Below are 20,921 nucleotides of genomic sequence, written 5' to 3' on the forward strand. Positions count from 1 at the left end.
TGTGTCAGTAAGTTTTAGCTCAAAATTAGCTCAAATCTGGGCGTGTTCCTTTAACAACAAACAGTGAGCGCTTTCGGTAAAAAAAAAATCTTAGACAAAAATATATTTAGCTGCATTAACGCTACAATGCGCTAACAAACACATTTAGAAAGGCTTTTGGGTAAAATTACCCCTTAAGTCAGTTGCCATGGGCGGGGTTTTGTTTGTGTGACATCACATTGACAAGAGAATCAAAACAGCATGTCTAATGAGACTGCTTAGGTTTAATGGGAATTTAAAAAAGTGGATTTTTTTCATTGTAGGGTTGTTCACACACTGCCAACAAACATTTTTGTCCAAACACCTGGATTTTCACATAAAAGGAGTCTAATATAAATCTGCCTAGTCAATTCAGACCCCCACACCCCACTTTATTACATTTTACAGCATTAAAACACGAAGGAACATCAATGGATATGTTGAAAGATAAGTTTTACGAAAACTGGCTAATGCATCATCTCTGATGTCATAGCCAAAGTCTTTACAGTAAGAAATAACAACTTAACAAAATTGTAATTATTATATCATGGCAGTGGTTATAGTGCAAATATTACCTATTATTACCTATTATTCTCATGAAAGGGACTCCATATAAGCAGAGACATCTCATTAATTTCCTTATTTGACAACAAACCTGGAAGAGTTTGAAGAGGGTCCGTCCATTCGACGCCACCATCTCCAGCAGCATGTCAAACTGTTGACCCTCAGTAGTCTCGCTGTAGGGGGCGCAGAGGGCAAAAGTCAAAAAGTCTAGCAGCGAGCTGATCACTAAAGCACCCATGCCGTGTTCCTGAAGATCAAGACCGAGAAACAAACTGAGTGGAAACCAACTGACAATGATTTATTCACCTTTTAAAGGTTTATCTACAGTATGCAACACCTGCACACGTGGGTGCACCAGGACGTACCACATTACTGATGAATTTCTCCAGAAGGTTCTCCAGAAACTTCTTGGAGGAGAGAAGAGAGGCTTTGTTCAGTTGCTCTTGCCGCAGGTCGTAATCGTCATGCATTGGCTAAAATGACAACATATAGTAATTACTTTATGTTTTATACTGAGAGCTTCTAGTGTGTCATTTGTTATTTCTTGACTAGGATACTTACACACATGAGGGCACACAGCATGTCTATTGCTGCATGTGTCACACCGTTGTTGTTTCTCTTCAGTGCTTTGACAGTTTTTACCCCCAACTTTTCCCTAAACCTGGAAGACAGACATAAATCTATTATGTATAATAAAATAAATGTTATAGAATGAAAACCAATAACATTAACAGATATATCCACAATTTAAATAAATAGCTCTGGCATGAAGATGGAAAATATTACAGCTAGAGCTAAAGGTAAGAAGTATTTATGTTATTAATTATGTGTTGTTACTCTATATGAATTTATGTCAATAAACATGATCCATTCAGAGAGAGAAAGAAAGAGAGAGAGAGAGAGAGAGAGAGAGAGAGAGAGAGAGAGAGAGAGAGAGAGAGAGAGAGAGAGAGAGAGAGAAAGACAAAGAAAGAGTAAACAAATGAAAGTTTCCTTAAAATGGTTTCAAAAAGGAAGGATGATGAATAGACAGACATGTGAAAGTAAAAGGGACGCTGGACTAATATTTACATTGCGTGTTCAAATCCATCGAAAGGACCGGACCTTCGAACAACAGAGTTGATGTTATTAACACGTGATGCTGACCAAGTAAACAGATGAAGAGTGAAGAGAAAAGTGGAGAATGTGACAGTAAAGACTGATGGACAAGATAAATCCAAGTATGAAACAGGACAGATGAATGTCATAATAAACCTGTAACAGGCCATCTGATTTGCCTGTCAATCAACCTATTAGTTAAAAACAATATATAATTATTAAACATTATTATCAGGTAAGTTAAATCGGATTTGACACTTTAACAAGCATTCAAAATTTTTGGCACGTTCCGTGCCAAGCAGAACAATGATCCTTATCTTTAACTATCAACGCAACCAGTTTGATCTACGAATGCAGGAAATCTCAAGGCTTTGAGCTGCCCTGCGCTGGGACAGAGTCCTGTGAAACCAGATTATACCTTGGGAGCTGTGTGAACGCCTGGAATCCAGCTTTGGAGGCCACCAGACGTCTGATAGCTTGAAAATGAGCCTCCAGCTCAGAGTTGGGCCCTGGCAGCTCAGCATCTTGAGATAAGAGAGCCAGGATGGCATTGTTGATCAGTTTCTCTTTGTTTTCGGAGAAGAGACCCTACACAAAGAAAGATTGTTGTGAATCAGGGTTAATACAAAGCTTACCATGGGGCAGTTTCCCGTATCCTAGTCTTATGCTACGTACACACCAAACACGGGGCATCACATTAGTCGCTCTAGATTACTCACGGGATTTAACTTTGTGTCATGCAATTTTTCCATCGAGTTTAATATTTTCAACTTGGGCGAAGACGCAAGGTGAATAGCGCATGTTTTCGCGGCAAACGCGCCGTCCCATATCGCGTCATCCGCGCGAGGACGTGTCTAATTGTGTATTTGCATCGACTTTGTATGTAATCTACTCGCGCAAATCATTGAACTCGCATCTGATGTGAACCCACAGTTAGACGAACATGCATTGTTTAAGCTGGCTTAATTTAAAAACATCTTGCACTGACATATCTTAACATATATCAGTGCCATTGTTTTGTCCCAAGATGCACATCAGTATTGGATTCGGTGTAAGGTATGTTTGTAAAAACTACTTAAATGTCCTAATATAACTAAGGCCTAGTCCTGGATTAATCTAAACAGTGTCTGGAAAACCGCCCCAAAAAGATCTTGATGAATTAACCAGTTTACATTTTAAAAAAGATGACACAAATATATGAAGAGTTTGGTTCCAAAACGCGATAAATGCCATAAAAAAAAAAAAGTTACCACCAAGTAAATTCTTAATTTTACGCAAAATCCAATATCTGCCGTGTTATTCTGTCATCTTTATCCCTTTTTCCCAAAACACGACAAACGCCAGTCCTCCTTCTCGGCAGAATGCAATAAATCCGCTCAACCAATCACAGCGCACCATTCCACGCACTGTAAACAATAATGGCGGCGTGTTGAATACACACTGAATCGATAAACCTGTGGCAAATTTTCTGAGATGGGGAAGAAACGTAAGCCATCAAAATCTAATAATTTACGCAAGAGGCACTCGGGAGACAGAAAAATGCCGGCTGTTGCTTTTTCTCCCGACAGCATCGAGCTTTTGTCATGCTAACACATTGACCCCAGAGGATCTTATAAAAAATTTCCATTATTTTACTGTAAGTCAACGAAAATCAAGCAGGACCAAAAATTTTACAGCTGATCGCTGTCAAAACAATTCAGTGACGATGTCCCAAGTATAACTGCAGCAATGACAGTGTTCTTAATATGACAAAGTGTTTTGATTAATGCCATTAATGTTTTTTTTTATTAGTGTGTACAACTAGTCAACTAAATAAATATAACATGGCAAAGATGAATGCACATTTATATTTTGTGGAAAAAAATCTGTTTTTATAATAAATCAATTTATGGATTTGAATTTTTTTAGTTATTATGACCTAAAGATGCTATGTGAAAGTTTGTAACAGAAAATAGTAGTTTTCATTTTGTCACTTTCTTGGTATAGAAAACACGTTTTTACCCAAATTAGTCAAAATGGATTTATTGTGATTTGGAAACAAACTCTTCATATGTAAGTGCACAAAACCCAGAAGGTCCAGAAAGGAAGGCGGCACTTACGTCTTGAGTGACGGCGTGTAATACTCCACTGTAAGATATGTTGGCATTAAATCTGAACACTGCATCTGCAAAATTACAATCTATAAAACAATAAACAGTCAGTCATCCTGCTTATCCTACAATTCATGTACTATAAAGAGAGAGAGAGACAGAGAGATATTAACATACTGGGAGGGGCAGCAAGGAATCTGAGATGTAGGCTCTCCACTTCCTCATCCACCGGCATGCTGAGCAGACCCCATCTCTGCCCTCGTTGAGTGGGAGCCATTTTAACACACACATCTCTGTTGCCAGACGCTCTCACGCTGTCAAGTAGACTAGCCAACAGGGAGTCCCTAGAGAAAAATGCTTTTAACCTTTTTGCCATGCTGAAATCAATAGCAGCTGAAATATGGAAAGCATGAGATGTTTGGATATGTTGGAGGAAGCACCTTTCTGTGGAGCAGTACTTTCGTATCTGTCCTCGGATGAACTCGATCGTGAAAACCTGAGGATTGTCTGCATCGCAGATCAGAGCGAACACCTGCACGAAAGCAAAACGCATAAAACATTTGTTATAATCATATGCTAATTAGCATTTTTATATACGCTACTATATAGTTTTGTTCTGAAGGGAGTGGGCATCTATTTTTAAAGATTTCTCTGTGTAAGTCAAAACATTATGTATCTTTAAATTACGTATATGTTTTGCAAGAAGGTATTAGTTAATTAAAAAAAATAGGATATACAAGGACATGTGAAACACAAACTGACTAAAATGTAAAAATTGGGCATCACATATCAACAAAGAGCCAGCTGGTTGGAGAGGGGGGTGCTGAAATAGTAATGATTTGTGATGTCAGCTGAAGTCACTTCCTGGGCTTGGTAATCACATTTTAAGAAACTTTTTTGGCATTTTGCTGATATGAAGCATAGCTTACCTCCCCAAAGGGCTTAACAGTAACTATGTTGTAGGAGGCGGGGTCTCTCTCCACCAGACACGTCTCTGTGAGGGCTAGAATCCTCTTCATAGGCTCCTGAGACAAACAAAACCAAAAACGATTGGAGTAAGCATTAAGTGTCACACTTCTCAAAAACAAGCCCTTTCAAGCACTGCACCTCCAGATGAATCGAACGAGAGTATAATGATTTACATTTTTATATGGTGGATATTTAAGACATGGCATTTATGTTGTGCACTTACCACGTGACGTGGCGTGACCTTCTGTACGATAAACTCCGTCAGTGAGGTGATGCACTCATCCGAGCCGTACTTTCCCAGGCGCTCATTGAGGAAGCCCTCGAAGGTCAGCACTTCTTTACGCAGACGCAGTGTTATTCCGATGAAGTTGCCAGCGTGCTCGATCGCGCTGCGGATGATCTCCTCGCGGTGCTCTGACGCGAAAAGATGCTGTGTGGAGGGGAAAAACATTGAAAAATTTTACTTCCTATAAATTATCTAAATCCAATTAAAACAACAGTTCTAATAATGATGACGTAATTTTCAACCACAATGTTGACAAAAACTGGGAATTTAACCTATGGCCTTGACCTTGCAAGCATCGTGCACTACTAGCTGGGCTACAGTAAAGCATCAAATATTTTTCAAGCATTGTAAGACTAATGTTAAAACTGTACAGAGCCAGACATACCAATCTACCAAAGCCTCCATAAAGAATGCAAAAGCCGCCCTGGTAATCGGTGACCTCGGCGAAGCCTTCAACACAGCGGTAGTCATAGGAACAGATCACCCGGTTGGTTTGAGAATCAATCTGATCGATGCCTCCCGGTGTGACCTCTAAACACACCGCCCTGCGTGTGTCACTCCAGTGATGCTTATAGCAATTATAGCGCTGAGAAAATACATAAGGATTAGTGTCAGATGTATATACTGTTAACTGTCTGTATACAAAGATGTTGACAACTTTTCATTTATAATAAAATTCAAGTCACATTTCTACTATAAAACTAAGCAAACAAATTAAGTGTTTGTACTCTAAACCCAAAATGACATGCAAATTTCAATTTCTAGACATGTTATGTCATGTATGTAATGACTGTTGTAATTAATAGGAATGTGGCTCCATTAAAATGGATGATGATGATGATATAGCAGACACAGATACAGAAGTGCTTAACATTAACACCAAACAAATCTATAGCTCATTTACATCTCTGTTTTTAAGTTTTTCAGGCCCCAATTGTCTTGTGCAACTGGGGTCTTTATTACTGTATAAAGCAGACCACATTTATATGTAGTTTTGTTTTTATGTATAAATTATGAAAATCTCTAGCATTGCATCATTTTAACATTGCACACTCCAAGGTAGGAACATATTAGACTATATACTTACTCTTCCAGTAATTTTCCCCTCCGAGAAATCGGTCCTGAATCTCTGCGGAGCAGAAAGACATGCCAATTTAGTCAACGAGGCTCTCAGTTATGCCTCAGAAAATGTTATTGTTCCTTCATCGCATCACAACAAACTTTATTATTACCAGAGTTAATAATAAACTACTAAAACCAAGGAATAATTGATGACGGGAAAATAATGCACACCCAAGCGGTGTGCCGTCACACCGCAGGTGTGCATTATTTTCAAATAATCAATTATTCCTTACAAATAACATTTTATTTACAAATAATTAGGGATGCACCGATATTGGGTATCGGCGTCAATACCACATTTTCTAAAGTACTCATACTCGTTAAATGTCCCCCGAGACCGGGGATCGATACCACGGTCTGAGAAATGTCTATGTTTGAGCGCCGTGTAAGGGGTTAATGGCTCTTGTGTGGTCCAAAGAGGCAGAGTTTACAACAAACTGGAAAACTAGTCCCTTGGGTTTTTTTTGTTAAATTATATGGGTTTTTTTATTAAGTTCTCGGTATCGATATCGTACTGACATGCAGGTACTCGTATTCCAAAAAAGTGGTATCGGTGCATCCCTACAAATAATTTAACCAAATTAGTGCTGGGCAAAGATTAATCGCGATTAATCGCATACAAAATAAAAGTGATTTTTGGCATAATATATGTGCGTGTACTGTGTCTAATTATTGTGTATATTTAACCACACACACATTCATATATTTATTTCAGAATTGTTTAACTTATATACATTTTTTTAATTTATATTTAATATAGAATATATAAAAATATGAATAAATATATATAAACATGTAAATGTTTCTTAAATACATACATGAATGTGTGTGTATTTATTTATACATAATAACTACACACAGCACATACTCATATATTATGCCAAAAATCACTTTTATTTTGTATGCGATTAATCGCGATTAATCTTTGCCCAGCACTAAACAAAATAGTGTGTTCGCAACATTTGAACGTCTCGTCTTTTAAAAACTGAAAGTAAACGTGTTTTCCTCGCAGAAGGTCTAAATCAATATTTAATGATCCTTACCTTACTTATGAAATAAATAGCCATGTAATAAGTGTGATAATGTAGAGGCAGAAGGTTGTTATCCTAAAAATAAGCCCCTTCAGTGTGATACAAGACCCTTTGCTTCGCAACGACTTACTTCTGCGATAACAACCCGCTGCCTCGACATTATCCTTCACTTATATTATTTGCTATTATCAACTAGAAAAAAACTTAGTGTTTGGTCAGACAACTTGCGTGCATTGCAAAGTTCAGACTGTAAGCTTTGACACAACACTTATTTTGTGTCAAGCAAGTCGATTTAAATTAACCAGCTTTTCTAAGGAAAGGGTTAAAATGCAACATACAACTATTGATTGTCTACATAAGTACTTGCAACAATAATCTATTAGTACTAATTAGTGCTGGGCAAAGATTAATCGCGATTAATCGCATACAAAATAAAAGTGATTTTTTTGCATAATATATGTAAGTGTACTGTGTCTAATTATTGTGTATATTTAACCACACACACATTCATATATTCATTTCAGAATTGTTTTACTTGTATATAATTTTTTTTCATTTATTTCTAATATAGAATATTTAAAAATATAAATAAATATATATAAACATGTAAATGTTTCTTAAATACATACATGAATGTGTGTGTGTGTGTGTATTTATTTATACATAATAATTACACACAGCACATACTCATATATTATGCTAAAAATCACTTTTATTTTGTATGCGATTAATCGCGATTAATCTTTGCCCAGCACTAGTACTAATATATTAGTAATCTAAGATTGTTATATTTTATACCACGGGTCTGTTGAATGCTGCATTCTGATTGGCTGAGAAATGTTCTATGGGTGTTGATTATTTTCCAGTAAACCGCACACCTAACTTGTCAAATGTCTCAAAACTAGGCACCAGAGCAATGTTTGTGGTAACCGTGGTATAAGAGGAATAATTGACTCCGGTCCTTTGAATTATTTGAAAATAATGCACACCTGCGGTTTAATGGCACTCCGCTTCTCATAGTGTAGCATTCCCACCTTGGTGTGCATTATTTTCTTATAATTCAATGGCCCGTCGTCAATTATTCCTTACAGATACTATTTAATGATGTTCCTGTATTTCTGGTTTTCTTTTCATGTAAAGCTGCTTTGAGACAATGCAACATTGTAAAAGGTGTTGTAAACTTCATCCTACATTTAAAACTAGAATAGCATACGTTAATGTCTTCAGTTGATCATTCACAATACAGAAGAGAAGATGTAAGAGAAAAGTGGTGTCGCCTCTCACCAGTGCTTCTGTTAGCAGCTCTGTGCGATGCTCCGTGGAAAACTTGAGAGTTTCCGACTTCTTCCCGCTGCCCTTTCGAAAAGTGAGGTTAAACTCGGTGCCCTGACCTTTACCAACAGGGGTAATGCCGCAAATATCCCCGTAAGGCCACTGCAGTAAGACAAGGAGAAAGTAATTGACCAAATAACTTATACAGACAAAATACTTACAATATGAGGATGTTTTAAAATCAACATGAAACACCTAAGACATTTAACTTCTCATGTGAATGCATTTTTGAGGCAAATGAGATTACCTGGTTTGTAACTTCTAACGTTGTGGGATTATACGTGGTGATGCCATGAGTCCCCACGGAGAAAACACGTTTGTACCTGAGAAATAAAAAAAGGACATTTTAATAACTGTCTCCTTAAACTGATACTATAGCCAGTCGGTCACATAAAATAACACACATTCATTTGTAAAATACGACACAGGTGAAGATTTTAAGCCCGATTTAGCACCTTGGCGATCGAAAAGGAGCGCTACCCGATCAGTGTTTTATTGCAGCTGACTTGTAAAAATAAATAAATAAAATAAAAACTATGATGTGTGGTGTCACTATGATCATAATGCTGCTCCCAATCGGGTCGGAACCTCCCCGAGCCCTAAATGATATTAACAACTCTTGATCGTGCTGTCTCCTAAAGTACATGACAGCTGCAATGGCCAATGAGAGCGTGCAAGCTTCAACCAGATGTTGCATGCGTTTATAGCTGAAACAAGAAACCCACAAACATGACATGAAATATAGGAGTATTGAGAAAGAAAATCGACTTGGACAACTATGTCAACAGTACTTTCAAGAAGTGCTTTTATAATGTCTCATGCAAGAACTAGCACAACATTTGTTTTTGTCAAGTAATGTTTGATCTCGCGTTTCTCTGAGATCTCGCGTCACTTTGAAATCGAGGATTATGTTGTTAACAATCACTTTATACTGTCCTTATGTCTGTGGTAGACCATGGATTTAAAATCGTTTAAGATGTAAAAATCGTCCAGTGTGTCCCAGACATAAACTGGTCCATTTACAGTAGCAAATACTGTACCTTTAGGCTTTGATGATGTGCATGGCACTGACTAAAGGAGGGCCTGTTGTTTTCTAATGTCATGAGAATGCAGTTATCGGAGTCTGATGTTTCTGGAGAATGTGTGTCTGTGAATACAGGACACTTTGACCCAAAGGCTACTTACTGCACATTACAGAGGACTGAAGATGTGAGCTACTGTGTCACATGACCTTTCTGCTCACATTTTTTGACAAATGAATCAAAGAGCCAATTTTTAATGTCTTCTGAATATGAAGGTGTCTATGGACATTTGGGTGAAGTTAAAAGATCCACACACCACATACAGTAAATTGAAAATTAAATAAAAATTAAGAAAAAAATTCATCTGCATTCTGCATACTTCTACAAAAGCAATATACAAACTGTCCTATGATGAAGTACTTAAAGGATTAGTCAATTTTCTTAAAAATAAATCCAGATAATTTACTCACCACCATGTCATCCAAAATGTTGATGTGTTTCTTTGTTCAGTTGAGAAGAAATTATGTTTTTTGAGGAAAACATTCCAGGATTTTTCTCATTTTAATGGACTTTAATGGACTCCAACACTTTATAGTTTTAATTTCAAAGGACTAGCGAAACGATTTGTCAGTTTTGACAAGAAAAATGAAAAATATGCATTTTTAAACTACTACTTCTCGTCTACCTCAGGCCTGTGACGCGCAAGCGCAAACTCACAAAATACGTCATCACGTCAAGAGTTCACAAATGACGTATGCGAAACTCCGCCCCAGTGTTTACAAGTGTGGAGAAAGAGGACCGTTCCGAAGTTTTTGTATGTGAAATGATACTAATTAATGTCTTTGTGTCAGTTTATTATTTAAAATGGTCCACAAATGTGTGTTTCACATATGTAACATGTGACCTTTCCACATCATTACGCAATTACGTGAGGTCGCGCTGGCGCAGCACAGGACCGGAGGAAGACGAGAAGCCGTGGTTCAAAAGTGCACATCTTCCATTTCTCTTGCCAAAAATGACAATCGCTTCGCTAGATAAGACCCTTATGCCTTGTTTGGGATCATTTAGAGTCCTTTGAAACGCTGTTGAAACTGCACTTTTAAACTGCATTAAAACTGTTAAGTGTTGGGGTCCATTGACGTCCATTAAAATGGGAAAAATCCTGAAATGTTATCCTCAAAAAAAAAATAATAATAATAATAATTCTTCTCAACTGAACAAAGAAAGACATCAACATTTTGGATGACATGGTGGTGAGTAAATTATCTGGATTTTTTTAAGAAAATGGACTAATCCTTTAAGTACCAAACCAGTCATCTTGAATGACATAATTTCACAAATCAATCCCCTTCCACAAGTGGCTGTGGGTAGTATAATACCAAAAACAATGCATGGATGGCTACTTCAACCACTTCAACAAAAATATTTGTTATCCAGCTCTCTCTTGAATTGCACACTATATAGGGTAGAGAATTTGTGACTTTACATTCTGCCAGGGTTTGCATTAAGTTAATTCACTTTTCAAAGTCAATGGATTAACAACCATTTGCTCTGATGTCATCACTGAGAATACAAAGTCTAAGCATTCAGTGGATTATATTGCTCTGTCACATGGATATACAGTAACTCCAGTACCCAGCATCTTCTTCTGACCCCAGGAGACCTGAATCATAACACACAAACACACACAAACTATGTGGCATGAATACAGCAAGATTAGAAAGAAGTATGTACAGCTGAGAAGTGCAGAGAAGTTAAGATAACAACTGGAGAATAAGAGACTAGATCGTATAAGATACGCTATTCAGAAAGAAGAGACATCTCGAAATAATACACATATGAAAAACTCAACTGCGCTGCGATTCTGTCCAATAACAACACACCTGATTTGAAAAAATATGCATTTTCTTGCACAGACTAAAAGTCAACTTGAGTGTGTACTGAAATCTGTCAATCATTAGGATCATACACGTGCATGAACAAACCTGAAACACCCAACAGACACAAAAAGAGCTTCAAAAGCGCCTTTCACCCACACACATATTCTGCATTGTGCTATTACACATACGTGGAGCATTAAGGGCTATAAAAGACAGCGCCTGGGGTTCAGCTTAACCGGCAACACTAGTTCTACAGGCAAGAAAATAAAAACATTAATGCTGTCACAGGAAGAAAAGAGCTACGCACAGAAAGTGCAATCAATTGCATATGAATCGACCACGATGAACAAATAAAGAGAAGTGCTGTACTTCAGTTCTTCAAAAATATTTATATTGTACAACTGTAACAAAGTCATTTGCAAAGTCAGCAATTCAGCATACTACAGTAAATGTTTTAACTAGGAACCCAGCCAAAAACAAATTTTACATAGTTAACAATCCAGGAGACGAAAATATATTGCAGATGCGTCTGGACTATTATGAACGTCCCATTGCATTCTTTTAGATAAGGACACTAGGGATGCACTGAATTTTCGGGAAACGAAACTATTCTGCCGAAAATAGAAAAAAGCATTTTCACTTTAAAAGCATTTTCGGTGTTTGGACGAATAAGTGAAAAGACCAAATAAATTTCAACGAACAATAAATGCTTTATAAATGCAACAAACATGTTAAGAGCGTAGAAGCATATAAAAGTGAGAATGCTTTTTTAATATTTTTGGCCTGAACATCTGAACATCCGCTGCATTCCTAGACACTATCACATTACTAAATGTATACTAAATTTGTTAGGGATGCACTGACAAAAATGGAATTATCGGTTTTCAGCCGAAAGACAAAAACTTTACATTATTTAGAAATAATGCCGTTAAATTTTATTTTGTTACATATAACTAAATGAAAAATATTTCATTTTGTTTTATTTTTATCAAATTTGTGCTACTTTCAAAAAAGTTTGATTATTTTATTGGTTTAAAGTTATTGGTTTGTAGTCCAACTTAGATTAATTAAGTTAATGTAACAAATAATGTTTTCGGCCAAGTGCATCCAGAATTTTTGATATCGACTTTGGCCCAGAATTTTCATTTCGGTGCATCACTAAGATATGTAATACTAAATTTAAATAAATATAAAATGTGCTATACAATAGTCTATAATAATAATAAATATTTTTCTCGTAAATGCTACATACTTTATTTTTTTCCCCTTTATTTTACTTTACTCCTGTATGTTATCCTTAAAATTTAGTTTTTTTTCTTGTTCTTTATATTAGTATTATATTGAACACTTTTATAGACTGCCTCACACAAAGCATTTCAATGTATATTCGTCACTGACATATAATGTACACATGATAAATACAATTTCAAAAAGTAAATAAATCAGTGCAATAAATTAAAATAAGAATACTGTAAAATTAAGATACTGTAAGTTACTGTAGACTGGCAGTGAGTGAATTAACCAAATGAGATGAACAGAAAGTAGCTTAGTCTGTGGATATTGTTTGCTGAGGCTTAACCCAGCAAAGAAAGACAGACAGATAATAAAATACAATGTGTATGTGTGGACGTGTGTCTTTAAAAATAAAGCCGTCTGTTTATCCCGTGACCAATCAGATAGTGCTGCATTATGCTTTTGTGTTAGCGATGAGAGATCATCCATTGCAAATCATCTGTATGTGAGAGGATGAGACGTTTTCAACACTAGCTCATGTGTTACAAAAGCTGACAAACACTCAATGTAAACCTTGCACAAAGCTTTTTGGGTAATATTAGTTATATTAGATATAAGGTACATTACAAAGCTTGGACAAATGCAACCTCTGAGAAAGTAAATGTGTGCAGATGGCATTGACTCGGATATCTGTGGTTGGATATACAGTGTTGATTTTAAAAGCTATGTCCTGATTGAAACACTAGCATACTGCACAATGCCTACTTTTGCTTAAAAATGACCTTGCAAAGCAATACGGACCGAATGAGACCAGTCACAAGACCAGTTAATTATTCATAGTTTATGCCTTTTAACATCTTCCCTTGAACAAGTATAGCATCTATTGAACCCCACAATATAATTGGACCTTTCTAATTCTTCACGAGATCTTATCAACTGCTTCCAATGTAGAATTACTATAAATCTCCAGCATATTTGATAAATATGTTTGAAATACCATACCACTAATGTCAGCATTTCTCAAGTATAACATGTAAATACAAATGTTTTTGAGATCAAACTAGACATAGCTATAACAGGATAATAATGGTTCATAGTGTAAACAGTTATTATTGCATTTCCAACAAAGCTAATGTGTTTAATTCAAGTATCCAGATTAAACTTTCACAAAACTTGAAAAGCTACAACTGAATAAAATGTTATTATTCACAGCCTGTAACCGGTGCAATGCAGAAGAAATGCCGAAAAATGCAATGAATGGATACATTTAAATAGACTGGTTTGGTCTGCTGTGTGCGGACAATATTGTCCAATAGCTTAATCATCAGCTCAGATGCTATCATCACCCATGATGAACAACCCAAGGCCAACCAAGCAGTGGATCCAACATGCAGTGAAATACATAGCTGGATGACTATTAAAACATTTCCCTGGTGCAGAGAATCATACTCAGGTTGAAGTCTACAGCTGAGATAACTGTGAAAGTGATTATGGACAAATGACATCATGGATACTATAATTTAATCATATCACCTGATCATGCAGTCATCATAAAGGGAGTGACTATAGGGCAGAAGAAAATAGATCCTATAGACGGTTTCATCGGACGCACGTGATACACGTCTGGATCCGAACTTTACTTCCGGTTTCCTTTTTTTAATGGTCTGACTAGTTGCTAAACTGATCTCTTGAACAAATGCTTCGTCGAAAATAACAAATGTTTTGGTTTCCTAGGTAATCTATGTGTTTTTTTTTGCTTGTTATATAAATAAACTACGTTTAAAGTACTTTGTGGTTATTTATTATTAGCGAAGTTAACCGGAAGTTACGTGCGGACCGCGACAGCCGCTTGTTTATGTTGTTACTGCTGAAACCGTCTATAGCAGGTGTTTACTGTGGATCTGTCAAAACGTATCATTGAACAAAACGATAAAGGTTATTTTTAACCCAATGCTGGCTAAATATTGGACAGAACACATGTTGGGTTATAAATAAAGCTATGCATGAGTTGAAACAACCTAGCAAAAGTTTATTTTTTAACTGAACATGTGTTCTGTTCAATATATACCCAGCAATAACTCTACATAATAATTTAAAGTGTAAGTTCTGAGAAAACCACTTAATTACTACTAAACTACAAGCTATTGTTTAGTATACTAACAGAATATTATAGGTCTAGTATAAACATGAACATATGTATGGCTATATCTGTTGTAGGACACTAGAATGAAGTTGCCATGATAGACTTCAGTGTTTCCCATACATTGATTTATTTGTGGTGGCCCACCCCAGAATCAACACTGGCCCCCACAAGTAGAATTTTCATGATTCCTATTTTCATTTTTATTTCATTATTTAAAACGACTTAATTCAGCTTAAAATATAATTTGATATGTAATACAGATCAAATACAGATACAGATCAAAGAGTAGAAGTGAAACATATTTCAGGTGCCAACACTAGATCAAATGCAAACACGACATGATGACATCACATATATGCTAATTAGCGGGTGATGTCATCACCACCACAGTTTCCTCAAAATCCTGTGGGAAACACTGGACTTTGTCAATAGAGCTTATTGTATATTGCCTTTCTGTGGTGTAATACTGCCTTAAAAGTGTCATAATACATTTTAAAAGCATTTTATGAGGAAGAGTACAGTACAACATGTGACATAACAATGCATTAGCAGTAAACAGCCCCGGCCGAGCTGATTGATGGCACTACATATGGCCAGAGGATGTCTGTCTACTATACAGGGAAAGACAGATTTACCCCAAGGTGAAATTGTCAGCACTTCTTTAGTTTTCAGTTCTGGCCTCATTTTTTATTTAAAAAGCTGTATGACATATACTTCTGTTATTAGGAAACTATGAAGCATGTCCCTCCAACCACCTATTCATTTTTTCCACATAAAGACAAGATTATACCACTAAATCTTGAGTTAAGCCTCAGCTGTGTCTGTCATACCGTTGTATTAAATTTAGGGGCCAATTAGAGGTCCACACTAGTATATTAAACAAACTTCGCTCAAATGTAGTTGGTTGCTCAATGTTAATAGTCACTTTCACACATACATTCTTTACAGGTAATTTTCTGGTACATTGCGGTTAACAGGTCATTTGTGAACAGAACCTTTCCGGTAATTCAGTGCTGCCAATTTACCAGTAAGAGAGGTTGTAAGATTACCAGTAATTTATCGGTAAGGGAGGGCTCCAGACTGCCACCAAAATATGAGAGTGTGCCACTTAATTTTACATCGTCGCACATGTGCGACCAGTACATTTGACCTTTTTTTGTGACGTGCCACTGAATTTGAAACAGCACATTGTACTTTGTGCATCTATCATCAAAGTATTTATTAGTAATACAGTGGAAATTAGTAGAAATGTGAATATATGGTTAGCATGTTGATTTACAGTGTGTGCCCCCTACATTTTCTGGTTGCACCCCTTAAATTTTCAGTTGGGGGCCACTGTGCTCCTAATGAAAAAGTTAGTCTGGAGCTCTGTAAGCGCTATGTGTGAACAAAAAATATAGATTTCCGGCATTTAGAGCAGACGACGTCAGACCACGCTGACAGCGTCGGGCCAATCATAAAGTATGTGTATATATTATATACACATATATGTTCTTCAAACCTTTTCAGGTATTTTCATGAAAAGAATATGTAAAATGATTATGTTTGACGATTTTCAAATGAACGTTGTAAACGACTCAGTGATTTCAGATTGATAAGGTCTTCCACTTATCAAAAGCCATAGCACATGGAAAAGCTGTGCATAATATTGGCTGTGCGATTCAGAATCGTTATCAGACAGGTATTATTAGTGTGCATCGACATTTATCGTCCAATCCCTAATAAATTTAATTTCATTACCTGTACTTTTTTCACATTCATGAATCTGAAGTTTTTTAAAAAACAATGCTGCAGACTAGAGCCCACAAAATATGACAAATTACTATATGCATACTTTATACAACTTGTGCACTACATTCTAGCCACACAATAGCAACGAAATGTAAGCCATTATTCAAGCCCCTACACTGCAGTTCTCAAATTTAATTCGCACTTAAAGCATATTTAAATTTGGCACACATTTGGCTGTGAAATATAAACCAATGATGTCAGGCATAACTGATAGGCCTGCTGCAATGCATCTTGACATGCTATCTGCCCTCATTCACTTTCACTGTATGTAAAGGGCATTGTTCACAATCACTCCAAAGTCCTTTTGTGCCCCACATGGAGAAGTTACACAGAGTTAGAATAAGAAATAAAAGGCCATGTAACATACAACTAAGCCTTTAGACTCTTGGTTAATCATCAATTGAGACATATACATATATATATATTTGACGACATACACTGACAGCATGCTTTACACACAAATTAAATGTGAGGGTTTGGAGAAGCAGGTCAACAAATTGGCCATCCATGTAAACAGTTACTATGGTGACCTCTGCACGATCTGAATGGCAGTAAGACCACATCTTATTCCGTGTTTACCTTAATTCATTTCAAGGCCCAATTATGAACTAACAATTAATTCACAGACAGCTCCCTTCATCTCTCTCACAACACATCACACGCTCTCTCATGTCCTCTTGTTTAAGCACTACGCTTTCATTCACATCAAATAGATCCTGGTCAGTCCATCAGGCAGCGTTACCTACAGTTTCCATCCATACATTAATAAAAAAGAAAAGGTTGATAGTCATCAAAAAATGTCAGGAGTAAAAAGGAAAGTAATGAGATCAGTGTCTGTGGGAAAATAGGCAAGCATTTGCAATGCACTTTTGTGTACCCATGCTTTTTACTATCAGCATAAAATCTCGTCCTCAATGGAGGTGTGAACCACAAACTAAGACAAGAAGCTGCCATGTTAAATGAACAACAACACTTCTTTCCTGTTTTATGTGACGTTTAATGTAACTTGCATAGAACTTCCCTAAATGAAAGCTTTTCAAATCTTTTAAAGATTTAATGTCGAAGGTTCTAACAAAATCTGTTTACACTGAATCCAATTTTGCCTAAATCCATTCAGATTATTCGCTGTTTTGAGAAATGTCTTGCCATTATGTGTAATATGCACATAAAACCATCAAAAGGCCATCAATACCCTGTAGGTGGTACGTAGGCCTTTATCATCATCACACATAATAGTATAGCACGTTTTCCTGCAAGGCACAGCTAAATTTCACTGAAGCACATTCATGAAATCCAATAAGCAAGTTCCCCCTGAATGAAATGTATCATAGTAACAGAGAGCGAAGCCGAGGAGCAGAATGAGGCACTTACTTCCCCCTCCAGGAGTGCTTGGTTGTGTAGAAACAGGCCAAGTCTTTGTTCTCCTTGAGGACGTTCATCTTCAGGCAGGGCCTGTGAAAAAAAAAGAGGGTCATAGTCTGTAACTCAAAGAGAATAGATGTCAACTTAAACTGAATTTACTTAGTGCAAAGATGACAAAGAGATCATTTAATATATGAGCACATATATGAGGTTGGGACTGGGAGTAGCCTACCAGAAGGAAATTTTGCAAATTCTAGTAGACAAAAGGATGCCATGGTTTCAGGGACAATTTATGACACAAACTGAATAAAGCCTGGAGTATAGGTCGTTTTTATGTGTATGACGTTAGTGTACGCGCACATTCAAATGCACAGCCTTGCAAAGAATAGTTTATTTGACTCGTACGTTTACACAGACATTCGACAAATGCACACTACAACAAATTGCGATGCCTTTTCAGGCCTACATACTACATACTTCTGTACATGCATGCGCGACCTACATGTACAAAGTACGCTCAACTATAAAAATGCTGAGGTTTGCGTACAGTGCTGAACCTTGCGTACGCATAAAAACTATACTTCAGGCTTAAAAACAGAGAAAATAGAATAATAATTATAATTAAAGGATTTTATATATATCATCATCATCATCTATGCAAAAGTGTCAATAAACCTAAAGACAGCCAACACGTCAACGCTAACTAACTATAAGTTCATTCATGATTAATCATGGAAAAACACTAAATGGTTAAACCACAATAAAAAATCAAAACAACCAAACTTTGCATTTTTCAATGCCACATGGCAACTCCACAACACTGTAAACAGCCTTCAAAGAAAGAAAGAAAGAAAGACACTGAGAATAACAAATACTTCCTATAATATCAACACAAGCACACTTCACACTGGACACACAGATTCCACATCTCATCCTCAACACCTCTCCAGTCAAATGTTTGCTTTCAAGGCAACAGTTTTAGAAAAGAACAAACTAGAGAAAGTGGAGCACTATGAGTAATTCCTGGACAAGTGAACATATGATATGATGTAAAAGAAACTTTTAATAAGTTTGGAAAATGGAAATATTTTGCATGCCATACCAAAAAGTAAGGTATGAAGGCGCACTCCCATTATCCAAAACAAACCCAACCGTGCCCGAGAGCAATTGTCCCCCCTCCATACTTCCCCACTCACATGTACTCACACTGTACTTGTATTGATCCTAGACCAAGCACACTTTTGTTACTATGATGCGATTGTTTTCGTGAAAACAGGAAGTAAGGCACTCTCTTAACACTTGAGCCCATTGTAATGTTAAGTCTGTGTTTTTTATTTTGGGTCATTTGGGCCAACAATAGGTGATCTGAAGGAATTTACAAACCAGAATTATTTTATTAGCATGGAACAGTATTTTCCTTTTTTCCACTAAATATTTTTTTTTTTTTTTTTTGAGAAAGTATTTAGTTTTTCTTCGCATGTTAATGCTACCTTAATTGTTTCCTTCAGATATGTACACTCACCTAGGATATTAAGGACATCTATTCAATTTCTCATTAATGCAATTATCTAATCAACCAATCACATGGCAGTTGCTTCAATGCATTTAGGGGTGTGGTCCTGGTCAAGACAGTAGGTGTGTTCGACTTCATGCGGCGCTGCGCAGACCGATCGGTGGCTGACTTGAAGCAGTGCATTCCGGTTAGTAATTTTGTCCGACTTAAGCTGGCGCTGCAGGCACGTGACTGTGTCATATGGTTTTTAAGTACCGCGAGAGTGATTCGAGATCAGCCGCCTGAGTTAGCCAGCGCAGTTCCCGAAGAGGAGCTGCACGGGCTGTAATGACGACACAGCTGTTCAAGATTGGTCGGATTCACCACATGACAACAATCACGTGTGTTTCGTGTGTATTTTCACGCCGTCAGTTCCACAAATGCTCACAAAACTGTATTTTTATAACAGTTAAAGCTATTTTCATGTAGTCGCGATGTTATATTGTGTCATCTTCATCTAAATAAAATGGATAAAAAACGTAGACCCCACAACATTGGTATTTAAATAATATATGCTTATGTTAAACTTTATTCTTGTAAAAACAGATGCTGTAAGCCTCTTCAGTTCCCCTCATGCTCATACACGGACATTCAAAACAGTATAATTCACTTTTTATGCAGTTTACATCTTACAAATCATGTTTAATGCGATTAAGCAAGCAAACGGCACGTGATCAGCCATGCCTGACGTAAATGCAGCAAACTACGGGAACCACAGCGCGTCCGACTTCACGTCTCCGTTTTCAGCTCCTCCCCACCTGCACGCGGCTAATCTCGCCGATCGGTTACATCCAGCCACAGCCGATGTCGAACATACCTAGTCTCTTATGATGAATGTACACCAACCGCGGTAGAGGCGTGAAGCGCGGGTGATTTCAATGTTAAGTCAATGTGAAGGCGCGTTGATGCCTCTGTTGCGCGAAAGGCGCGAATTGAGCGTTGTGCGCGGTACGCGCGAATGTGCTTTTTGTGCATTTTGCGGTTCACGCGAATTTGCGTCTGACGCCCGAGTTGAAAGATTTGAACTTTGGCGGAAATTTCGCGCCACGTTAACCAATCAGGAGCCTGCTTGCTGCTGTGGTGGCAGCCCCGCCCGGAGTCACTCATTCAACCAACGCTTGATATTGTCCATAAGCAGTCACCCGGAGCTATACGACACAAGTTCTTATTTCTATAGGAGACAGGAATAAAAAAGGACCTCGCTTGAAAGAGTGTCAGTGAGGACATCGGGCAACCTGGTAAGCTGTAATACACATTTCACTTTTGAGTCACGTGACGTTTATTGACCCGCGCTGTTTATTTTCCCCTATAGTAAGGTTACCACATACAAACCGGTAACTCTCTCGATAAATGCACAATCAACATCAGTCATCTTGCAAACAGACCACCGCATAGCACTTGCCCCTCCCACAAGAAGCGGATTTTGCC

At 37.2% G+C, this 20,921-nt stretch overlaps 1 protein-coding gene across 7 annotated transcripts in view; it reads right to left on the reverse strand.

Annotated features, from left to right (window-relative positions):
• The window catches only part of LOC129425617 (dnaJ homolog subfamily C member 13), a 56,313-nt gene that overhangs the window by 26,960 nt on the left and 8,432 nt on the right, over positions 1–20,921 (reverse strand). For 4 of the 7 annotated variants that reach the window (XM_073864055.1, XM_073864052.1, XM_073864051.1 and 1 more), the window contains exons 2-16: positions 17,951–18,031; positions 8,758–8,833; positions 8,463–8,612; positions 6,113–6,154; positions 5,411–5,611; positions 4,963–5,169; positions 4,700–4,795; positions 4,211–4,302; positions 3,948–4,114; positions 3,780–3,859; positions 2,099–2,268; positions 1,654–1,686; positions 1,144–1,243; positions 948–1,055; positions 674–829 (exon numbers count right to left, since the gene is read on the reverse strand). In XM_073864055.1, coding sequence (XP_073720156.1) covers positions 674–829; positions 948–1,055; positions 1,144–1,243; positions 1,654–1,686; positions 2,099–2,268; positions 3,780–3,859; positions 3,948–4,114; positions 4,211–4,302; positions 4,700–4,795; positions 4,963–5,169; positions 5,411–5,611; positions 6,113–6,154; positions 8,463–8,612; positions 8,758–8,833; positions 17,951–18,018 — 1,746 coding nt within the window. In that variant the 5' untranslated portion in view covers positions 18,019–18,031. The remainder of the gene's footprint in view (positions 1–673; positions 830–947; positions 1,056–1,143; positions 1,244–1,653; positions 1,687–2,098; positions 2,269–3,779; positions 3,860–3,947; positions 4,115–4,210; positions 4,303–4,699; positions 4,796–4,962; positions 5,170–5,410; positions 5,612–6,112; positions 6,155–8,462; positions 8,613–8,757; positions 8,834–17,950; positions 18,032–20,921) is intronic. The other 3 variants (XM_073864056.1, XM_073864054.1, XM_073864053.1) reach the window with 1 other exon arrangement.

The sequence above is a fragment of the Misgurnus anguillicaudatus genome, chromosome 25 (genome assembly GCF_027580225.2).
Source record: "Misgurnus anguillicaudatus chromosome 25, ASM2758022v2, whole genome shotgun sequence".
NCBI lineage: Eukaryota > Metazoa > Chordata > Actinopteri > Cypriniformes > Cobitidae > Misgurnus > Misgurnus anguillicaudatus.